The sequence below is a fragment of the Notothenia coriiceps genome, unplaced genomic scaffold (assembly GCF_000735185.1).
Source record: "Notothenia coriiceps isolate Sejong01 unplaced genomic scaffold, NC01 NC01_scaffold00010844, whole genome shotgun sequence".
Taxonomy (NCBI): domain Eukaryota; kingdom Metazoa; phylum Chordata; class Actinopteri; order Perciformes; family Nototheniidae; genus Notothenia; species Notothenia coriiceps.
The window spans coordinates 23,535-34,272 of record NW_011343545.1 but is presented as its reverse complement, the minus strand read 5'-3'; the positions used below and the strand labels follow the sequence as shown (position 1 = coordinate 34,272).

The 10,738-nt window shown below is 37.3% G+C and overlaps 1 protein-coding gene across 1 annotated transcript; it reads right to left on the bottom strand.

Moving 5' to 3' along the window:
* Positions 1 to 2,783: 2,783 nt before the first annotated feature.
* Positions 2,784 to 8,199, bottom strand: hp (haptoglobin). The gene is made up of 4 exons (XM_010772019.1): positions 8,119 to 8,199; positions 7,518 to 7,603; positions 4,267 to 4,550; positions 2,784 to 3,435 (listed from the first exon to the last, which is right to left on the bottom strand). The coding sequence occupies exons 1-4, from the start codon at positions 8,121 to 8,123 to the stop codon at positions 2,872 to 2,874; spliced, it is 939 nt and encodes a 312-aa protein (XP_010770321.1). The 5' UTR covers positions 8,124 to 8,199; the 3' UTR covers positions 2,784 to 2,871.
* Positions 8,200 to 10,738: the final 2,539 nt, after the last annotated feature.

Below are 10,738 nucleotides of genomic sequence, written 5' to 3'. Positions count from 1 at the left end.
GCTGACTTAAAACCCAATAAAGCCGCAGGCCCAGATGGTTTCCCTTCTGAATGGTACAGGGAAATGAAGGATCTACTGATCCCAACAATGAGGGATGCTTTTAACCACGTGCTTCAGACAGGCATAGCCCCCCCCTCATGGGGGGAAGCAGTAATTTCCCTGATACCGAAGGAAGGGAAAGACAAATGTGACTGTGGAAGCTATCGTCCAATAAGTGTGCTAAACCAGGACTATAAGATCTTTACCACATTTTGGCAAAAAGACTCGAAGAAATCCTCCCTCAGATAATAAATCTAGATCAGACAGGATTTATCAAACAACGGCAAACTCAAGATAATATCCGCAGAACTCTACATATAGTTGAACATATATCCAAAAACAAACTCCAGGCAGTACTTTTGAGCCTCGATGCAGAAAAAGCCTTCGATCGAGTTAATTGGAAATTCCTATACCAAGTTCTTGAAAAGTTTGGCTTTCACAAGATCTTTATTAATACTGTTCAAGCACTGTACGACAACCCTTATGCAAGAATAAAAATAAACGAAGCCATATAAAATTCTTTCTACCTTGAGAGAGGGACACGACAGGGATGTCCTTAGCCTGTTATTCGCAATTTATATCGAAGCTCTGAGTTTGGGGGTTACTCAAAATAACAATATTACCGGTGTAGAAGTATATGGTCAGGAACATAAATTATCATTATTTGCTGATGATATATTAATATACCTGTCAAACCCAGATGAATCATTCTTGAGTTTACTGACTTTTTTGGATACTTATAGTTCTGTCTCAGGGTACAAACTCAATATAACAAAAACCCAAATACTGAGCTTTAATTACAAGCCAAGCCAACATATAAACTCACTCATTGATCTTAATTGGGATCTGAACCACTTAAAATATCTGGGAGTAAGCATCTCTAAAGATTCAGAGGAATTGTATACACTACATTTCAACCCTCTAAGTCAGAAAATAAAAGAAGACATAAATAGATGGAACTTGATCCCAGTGTTGAGCTTTGAATCTCGAATAGAATCAGTGAAAATGAACATCCTACCTAGACTCTTATACCTTTTCCAGAATCTACCAATTGAAATCACAGACAAGCAGTTTAACGAATGGGATAAAACCATATCAAGGTACATTTGGCAAGGGAAGAAACCAAGGATTAGATTCTGTACTCTTCAACTAGCAAAGAACAAGGGAGGAGTAGCGCTCCCCTGCTTGAAGGACTACTATATATCAGCCCAATTAAGAAGCTTGTTCTGCTGGTGCAAGCCAGACTACAGAGCTAGATGGAAAGAAATTGAGAATAATGTATCAGGAGGAGTACCCATCGAGGCAAGGTTAGGGGATAAAAGACATGTTAAAAACTTACTAGAAAAAGATAACCGCTGGATAAACCTCTCTTTAAAATTATGGTTAAGGGTCCTTACCAGGAGTGACTTGCTGGAGGAAATGAAGATATTAAGATGGTGCTCACATGATCTTGATTTCACCCCGAGCAAGCTGGATAAAACATTTAAAGATTGGGCCAAACATGGCCTTACTTCATATTGCACATTTCTCAGCAAAGGAACCATGTTTGATTTTCAAACACTAAAAAAACGAAATGGATTGAATAACAGTGATTTTTTTAGATTTCTACAGGTACGCCATTACTTAAATAGTTCCCTATCAGACAGCCAGAAGGCCCTTGAAAACCCTTTATTAATAGTTTTCACCAGTGCATACATATCAGACACAGGGATGAAAGTAATCTCAAAACTTTACCAAGCTCTTCAAGATATTAAAAAGGAAAATACTTTCTATATAAAACACAAATGGGAAAACGAAACCAAAAAAACCATCCCTGACGAAGTCTGGACAAATTACTGTACTTTTCAATGGAAGATCTCGAGCTCAGGCACCTACAGAATGTTTAGTTGGAAGATGCTGAGCAGGTACTTTTTCAGCCCTGCTCAGTCATCACATCATCTAGGGCCCCCCAGCTGCTGGAGGAAATGTGGTTCTCAGCTAGCACATCACTACCATTTGTTTTGGGCTTGTCCTTTAATAGTAACTTTTTGGGAAAAGATTCATATCGAAATTGAAATAATACTACAGGAAAAAATCCCTTTAAACTGGGACGAATTTCTATTTGGGCTCGTACATTCAATCCCCACAAACTCCAAAACAAAACAATTATTTGGAATTCTTACTGTTGCAGCAAAAAAAGCAATAACTAGAAAATGTCTCAAAGCGGATATCCCTTCTCTTGACAACTGGTACGACAAAATCCATGAAATCTATGTTATGGAAAGAATCACCTTCTCAATGAGGCTTCAGGAAAACACATTTGAAGAAATATGGAAAAAGTGGAGAATTTACATATCCCAAAGACGACCATCCCTTGTTTGACTGTTTCTATACACCGACTGAATGTATATGTATAGATATGTATGTATGGTCACATGTATGTGTATTGAATGTATATATGTATGTTGATATGTATGCATGTACATGTGTAGACATTTGCTATTTCAAACAACCCCTGTGTACTTTTTCGTTTTTATTTTACTTTGATTAATTTTGTTTGCTATTTCATTTGTCACTTTCGGGTCTCTAAAAATATATGATTTGAAAAACTGTACTTGTACTATAATGACCCCAAATAAATAAAGAAGAAAAAAAAAAACAGCACGGAAAGTGACAGAAGTGGCAGTGAAAACAAGGGAGCTGGCTCAGTGATTATGTTACACTATTTGTGTATTATGAAACATTTACGTGACAGAACACAGAAGTAGTAATATTGCGAGAATTTATTCAAATGTACTGAGTCATATATTACAATAATTCCTCTGCAAAATCCACAGCTCAGAACCTGAAGCTCTACTGCTGCAATGAGTACATCTTAGACATGGCATCAGAGCGCAGAGCAGACGATTTCTCGCTATCTCCTCTGATGACACTGTGGATCCAGGGCAAATACGAGGAAATCTTCATATAGACTCCGTACTTGTATGTTTGACAGGACTTGTCAAAGGAGAGGATCCCTGCAGCGTAGATGTCTCCAGTTGCAGCATCTTTTACCGCCAGAGCACCTCCTGCATCACCAAAACAAACATTCTCCTCATACCGGGTGGATCCGGTGCAGAACATGTGGTCGTCTACAGCTGGTGTTAGCTCAGTGAGATCATATTCTGCCTTACATTCAGTGTGATTGGCTAGGGGGACTACTAGGTGTTTGAGTGATGTGGCGAGGGTGAAATGTATCCCCCAGCCCCACCCGGTGATGACCCCTGTCCCTCCCAGGGTGTCTGCCAGGTCATGGCCCCTCTCTGGCAGAGGGATGGGGGTCACTTTATCGCTCATCAGCACAGGCTCCTTCAGCTGGATCAGAGCCAGGTCGTTCTCCCAGTCAGAGCCGTTCTGGAAGCCTGGGTGAAGAACAACCTGCCGGAGGGAGAATTAAGAAAACAGCTAAGACACAATCTGAATATTCTTTTCATTCAAGTGAAATGAAGTAGAAGAAACGTCAACATTTCATTCTTAATCTTGCATGAAATAATAAAAAACAAAAACCCCTGAATAAATAGATTCATTTTTTCAACTCTGCCACTTTTTATTATTTTATGTTTCAAGACAAGTCTGGTGATATGATAATGGTCAACAAATCCTAAGAAAATTAGATTTTCCTTATTTTCAGAAATATCACAGCCTATCTGTTGCTCATTATTTGATTTTAAAGGTTTTTTTCAATCGTGGTCTATGGGACAGAAGACTTAAACACACCACGATTTGTACATACAGCCAACAGTTAAATTGCCTGTACATACAGGATGCACAGCATAAAAGGAAACATGTATTCTTGTTTTTTGTCTTAATACAGGCATCGATACTTAAAATCAGTAAATGTATCCTTAAAGGATTAAATGTTTCTTTGGTTGAGAATTACTCCTTGCACTAAGTCTCATACCTGCTTCAATATATGTTTTCAAGGCTCAAAGAAAAAAAATGTGATGCATTTTCTTTTGATTTGCTTGAATGGCATGGCCTTGAAAATATGGTTTTCATGCAATATACTAAATTATTGAAAGTCAACAAAAATAGATGTCTGTGCATAAACTCACATATTTCCTTTAATGCAGCACTACAGTATAGCGGTCTATTGAAATCTACACGCCATTGACCCACAACATGCAACTGAATAGCGGCCTCTGGGGTCTTGAGCCTGATCAGAGAGGTAAAGTTACGTATTTCAGTTCAAATATTTATCTCACTCACCTTTTCGACAGCAACTTCTTTGGAGGCAACAGCTTGGGGCCGTCCATGGATTCCCAGGTACACTTTAGGAATGACAGGATCTTTCCCCTGAGTGTGCTGTCGACTCTTCCTGACGAACAGGTTCCTGCCAGCAGTCAGAATCCAGCGATCGGAGATGAGCGCCCCGCCTGCAGAACCTCCGTCCACCACCTTGTCAGCAATGTACACCATGACCTGCCATGGGACATGAGGAGCCAGGGTGCCCCCGACCATCCGCCTGGAGCGGGGGGATGCTAACCTGGAGGCTGGGGAAATAAATACAGTATATATTAATTTATGTAATCTAAATTGTATATACTTGTTTTTGTCATGTATAATTGTCTGTATTCTCTATTTGTTTTATATTCACGAATCTTGTTCTCTTAGAACAATCCAAATTCCGATGGGTTATTTCAACACAAGCCATTTGATGCGATGACCACATGCTGTTATGTATTATCATGTTTACAGCTGGTTCAAATCTTATCTTTCTGGAGAAATTCAGACTGTTGTTGTTGTTCCTGCAGCGTTCAGACTGTACAACCAGCACACCCCCTATAGACCCCCCCCCCCACACACACACACACACACACACACACACACACACACACACAACAACACAGACTATAACACCCCTTGCTGTTAAATACCAACCAACTATGTGCAATACTTATTTTCCACCATCATTTGCAAATAAATTCTTTAAAAATCAGACAATGTGATCATTTTGTCTCTCATAGTTGAGTTATACCTAGGATGAAAATTACAGGCCTCTCTCATCTTTTTAAGTGAGAGAACTTGCACAATTGGTGGCTGACTAAATACTTTTTTGCCCCACTGTATATGCCGTTATTAACTGTGCAACCTGGCTGCTAAATCCGAAGAACTGTTACAGGATGTGTATTTTGCAAATTACAAATTCACCGGAACAATGGAAATGTAATGACACAGGACTTGATTCAAAACAAAGTACAGACTAATTAACCTTCAATCAACCAGCTGAAAAGTGGCAACACACTGTTATCTGACCTTGAGATAATCTTGTATGATCCATGTAGTGTTTTTCTCTATTACCTTCTTGCATAAAAACTGGCCTTCAATTCACGGTTTCTTTGTTCTACCTGGCTGAAAGTAGTTCTGCTCATCACCTTGTCGTTTTTGTATTTCCACCTGAGGCTAGATGATCTCTAGCCTGTTCTCAGAAGGAGTCACAAGGGCCACATTTCTTTCCTGTAAAGTATGTAGCAACTTTTTGCTCAATATGAGTCACTGCAGAATTGCCTTGTGTGATTGAACCTCTTTGCAAAGCTTATTATTTGTCTAATTAAACACATAGCGTCAATTGTTGAACTGGTTTATTTTTTATTTATTTTTTCCACCACATCACCATTTTGTATGCCGCTGACTTCAAGTTGCAGACAAGCGTCTCCAGGTTAAAGTCTGTTTTCTTTGATGAAGTCTAATATAATTAAGAGCTTACATTACATTTTACAAAGACAATGTGTATGGTACCTACTTCACAATGCACACATTGACAATCCTAAAATCTTCAAAACTGTATTTGCTGGCTTTTTGAAACACCATTTTATGACTGTTTTAATCAGTCTGTCTGTGATGATTGGTATGTCAAAATGACAAAAGAGTTTCTTCTCAAAGATGTCTGTATTTAGCACACGGTCATGACTTCCGGGACTGCTGTTAAAAGCGTTTTCATCTGCATCTGATGCTTTTATGCTCTGAAGGTTTCCTCCAGGAACAATTTATTCATCGTAAAGAAAAAGAAAGATAGAGGATAATCCACTTGTTCTGCTTTGATCCTCGAGTCTCTTGTGCGGCTGAGATCATCAAGGGAACCGGTTCTGGGGATCTTTTCTTTAAAGTGTTCGCAAATGCTTTGAACTCAGTCCATGATCATTAACCCTGTTGTAAATGTAATATCCTCACAGGGTTTAACCAATGTATTTAACAAAGTTAGCAATGGCTTACAAGTGCAATTAAATTAACAACTACCTAATCAAGACACTGCTTTAATATGAAATGGATTTACTAGTTCAGGTATTCTTTCTCTCAATAATCTAATATTTTTTATGTAAATAAGTTCCCTTTTTTTTAATTAACAAATTATTTTCACATCTCTCTCTGCTCTCTGACCGCTTAGCCTTAGTTTTTGAAGGGCTGTTTGAGGAGAAGCAGATGATTTCCATGTCAGATATAGTATCTTTACAGCTACATGAAGGACACAATCTGAAATGAGCAATAATAGCTTCAGTCCTCAGATCCTCAGGTCATTTCAATCCGCAGATATCTATCTGAACAGCAGCTGTCAGGGAGCTAGAAGTGTCAAACAGCAGCTTCAGAGAACTGGAGCCTGGAGCCACTTAAAGGCTGCTGTTTGGATCTCTGAATTAGTCATTAAGGAAACATGTGAGGTTAGATATTCTGATTGTAAATACATGCATGTTCCCAATTTAATTATCTTATATGAGTTTTTGTAGATGCCACAATAACCAGTTTATTCACTGTACTGCACTGTTGGCACTGATGGAGTAAGTACTAAGATGATGCACTTAAGTAAAAGTAATAATACCATAGTATAGAAATGTTCGATTACAAATAGTTGTGCATTCAAAATGCTATTTAGATGAACGTACATTAGTATTGGCATCAATATATATATATATATATATATATTTACTAAAGTGACGCAAGAAAAATGATTTATTATTGAGAATGGCCATTCTCAAGAATAATGTTTTATATATATTTTGAATTAATAATGTAAATCTGCAAAGTATTTAACATTAGCACACATATTTATGGTTTGAAAAGAACAATATTTGCCTCTGACATGTACTGAAGTAGAAGTATAAAGTACCATCAAATAGTAAAAATACAAGTCAATGTTCTTAGTTACCTTCCACCACTAAGTCTTTCAACAATCAAAGGATGAATTTCTATCAAATATGGTAGAGATATCCAGGGACCCCAGAGGATGAATCTGAGTAGCTTATGTGAAAATAGGTAATGACCATAGGAAACTATTTAACTGGAAACATATCATTTGACCAAAAGTACTGTGCTTCAGCCTTAGCCTCGAGCATGCCTGTATACGTTTCTTTCTTGTTGGTCAAATACAGTAAACCCTACCAACAAATACTCTATGGTAAATGTAAACAGAAATCCATTTTGAATTAGATCACCATGTTCATCAGTGTATAGCATGTTTGTGTTACCTGACAAAGGTTGGTTCATTTCTTCGGTTAGAACCTCGTCTGCCAGACAGGCGCATGCGGCCAGGAGGAGCACTGTCTGAGAAAACCTTCAAACAACAACAGATCCAAACGAAGTTAAATGTCTCATTGCCCATAAAAGGATTATGAATGACACAAATCTAAACAAATCAGAGTTAGAATTTGTATCTAATTATTGTAAAACTTAACCAAGTTAGATAGCTTCTTGAAAACATTTAGATCAGAATTTCCATATTAATAGTTTTCTTACATATTGTAACCATTTTGCTGCATGGACAACAGTTTGTTAAGATAAGTTACGATAGATAAGACTTTATTTATCCCGAAGGAAATTGTTGTGCTAGAGTTACAAAAATACAATAAACACAGCAACATAATAATAAAACTGTACACTAACAGTGCAGTAAAAAGAGCAATTAAATACCTACAGGAAACATAGACGGTCACATAATTAAGTAAATATTAACAGTTTTTAGTAGTGCAAAAAACGTAGTGGCAGATATATAATTGTCCTCCTCTCCACCACAGCTACAAAAATAAAGGCAAAGAGAAATTGAAAAATAATTATAACATTTGAACTTACCACATTTTGTTGATAATATTCAGCTTCAGCAGTTACAGTTATAATCTCTTTCAATGTCTTTGCATTTGGAGCGGGGAGTATTTATATCTGCTGAGAGGCAAAGCATGGTGCCAGGGAAATTCAGCTTGGCAGGAAAACGCTGATTGCTGGAATCTGAAATAAATGATTGCATAATCTAATTTTCCATCAGCTGGGAGACTCCATAGTTTGGATTCAGGGAAAATAGCAGCTATCATTGATTTTAATCTATTGCACTTTCAACACAGGTTTCTTGAATTAAAATAGAGTTTCTCTTGTGACCGTTTTCAGAAGTGTGTTCATGTTTAATTATACAAGTTGAGTTATTGTCATGTAAGCAATGTTTTATCTTTCTAGTTATGTGAATCCTTTGTAGGTTTTAATAGGATTAGAGGTTTTGCCAAGTAAAACAATTTTATAAGTCAGTGTTTCAACATTTCACAAAACAAGCTGTGTACTAAAGGCTTGTACATTTTGCATCAAGGTTTAATGAAAGTAAACAAGGCTGACTGATTTTGAAAAAAAATTCAGTTGTGAATAAAAGAGCAATCGTATTGCTCATGTTTTTTACTGCAGGGAACAAAACCACAATGTTCCATGAAATTCCTGGCAGTAAAAGTGAACTGTGACAGCAGTGAGTCAGATACGTGCTGCAGGGAGGAAAGTCCAGCATTACACATGTGGGTATTTACAAGAGGTCATAGAGAGGTTATAGTAGTTTATAATCAGTTTAAACAAATAAGATTTCATTTTATAATTTGCTGCCTTGATTCATTTCGCAATTACAATGCTTTGAATCATTATACAACGTTTACCATCAACAGTCATCAAAGACAAGTGTTCCCATCAGATACCTATATGCACACGTCAGGGTATTCGGAATAAGGCACAATAAACATTAAACCATTTTTTTCCCTTCATTTTATTTTGATATTTTTTGGTCACAGTGATAGCTTTTGCAAGCGTGTCAGATTTGTAGTTGAGATCAGAGGTTTGAAGATAGACTTAAGGTTCATGTGTTGGACTTGAAAGTAAGTTTAATTTAATCAGTTTTAGCATATAATTGAATATGAAAATCTTGAAAATCTGATTTTAAATGAAGACATTTCATGGTAGCAGTGTTACTAAATCAGTATTCACTAACCTGAGGCAAGTGCACTCTTTACTAGATCAGACAGAGAGCAGTTCATTTAGAAAGCGCTTCTCTCCTCTGAAACACAGCCCTTCGGTCTCATAATCGCAGTTTCATTTTAAATCCACTGCGCTGGAATACAGAGCCAAAAATAATAATGTTTTTCTGTAAATAGAGACCACTGAGATTATATGTATGATATAGTATGAACGTTTTGCATACATCTTTTAATATATATATTTTTTAATTCATCTTTTTCTTGGTCAATTTGTTGGAAAACTACAAGATGGATTGTTATGAAAACTTAGACAGCCTTTTACTTGGAGAGGATGAATTATTGTGACTCATAACAAGTGGATGTAGTCAAGGTTTCTGTCGGTTTTTGGTTTGTGGACTATCTTTTTAAGCCTCAAGTTTAATTTTTGTAACCAGAAGCAACATGGCAGTTGAAGGCTGCAAGGACGTTTTTAGGAGACAGAAATGAACTTTTTATGAACTGAAAACACAATGCAAAAAGTCCTAAGATGAAAACATGGACAAAAGCCAAAACGGAAGAACCTACAAGTTGAATGCGCTGCTTATTTTTCAATTTGACTGTAATTGGGCCTATAATTTATTAAATAAATATCATGTTGCATTGAAGAAAATGTTTACTGAGAAGAAATCAGTCAGAAGTAGAGTCATTTTCTCAGAACTTCTATTGAACCAGTGCTGGCCCTTTGAAAGAATACATGTTTAATACATTTCCTGACTGTATTCACATTTCAGACCCAGGAGGATGCTGCTTAGATGTCTGCGTCAGAATTCTCCTCTAGCATTACCACCAGGTCTCATTTAAAATTAGCCAGACTCATCATTGATGGTGAGCATCTTAGTCCCCAACCAGGGTGCTGCATTCAAATAAGATTCCAATAAGATGTTGGCTTTAATCTAAAAAGTTAATCCTTGAAGAAGGTATTTCAAAGAGGAAAATAAGTTCCTGTCCACATGAAATATGAAACAGCGACCGTCACCTCAGAGAGACTTCACCAGGATAAATGCTGCCTCATGTTGCTTCATTTTTAGCATGCATTTTTTAACAGATCTTTACCCGTTAGTTTTGACAGCAGGCTATGAAGATGTTCCTTTGTTACATGCTGTAGCATTAAGTCAGTCTCTCAGGCTACAGGCACCCTGTATGTAGTTGAAAAGCAGCCTGGTTATATCCTGCTTTAAAGCAATATCAGACATACTGTACATCATGACCCTTACTATACAACATATGTTTTATTTGGCCGAGTTGAAATCCCTTGAGGATCAAATACATTGTTTCAAACCATACCTGAGGGCAGGGGTCTTACTTAGTGCTGCAGTGTCTGCTCTCCCAGGGGAAGAAAGAGTATGGGATGTGACCCGTGTGCCAGACATGGTTAAAGCTGCTCACAAGGACCAAAGCCATCGGGGGCAAAGCTGGATGAATATCAAAGAAAG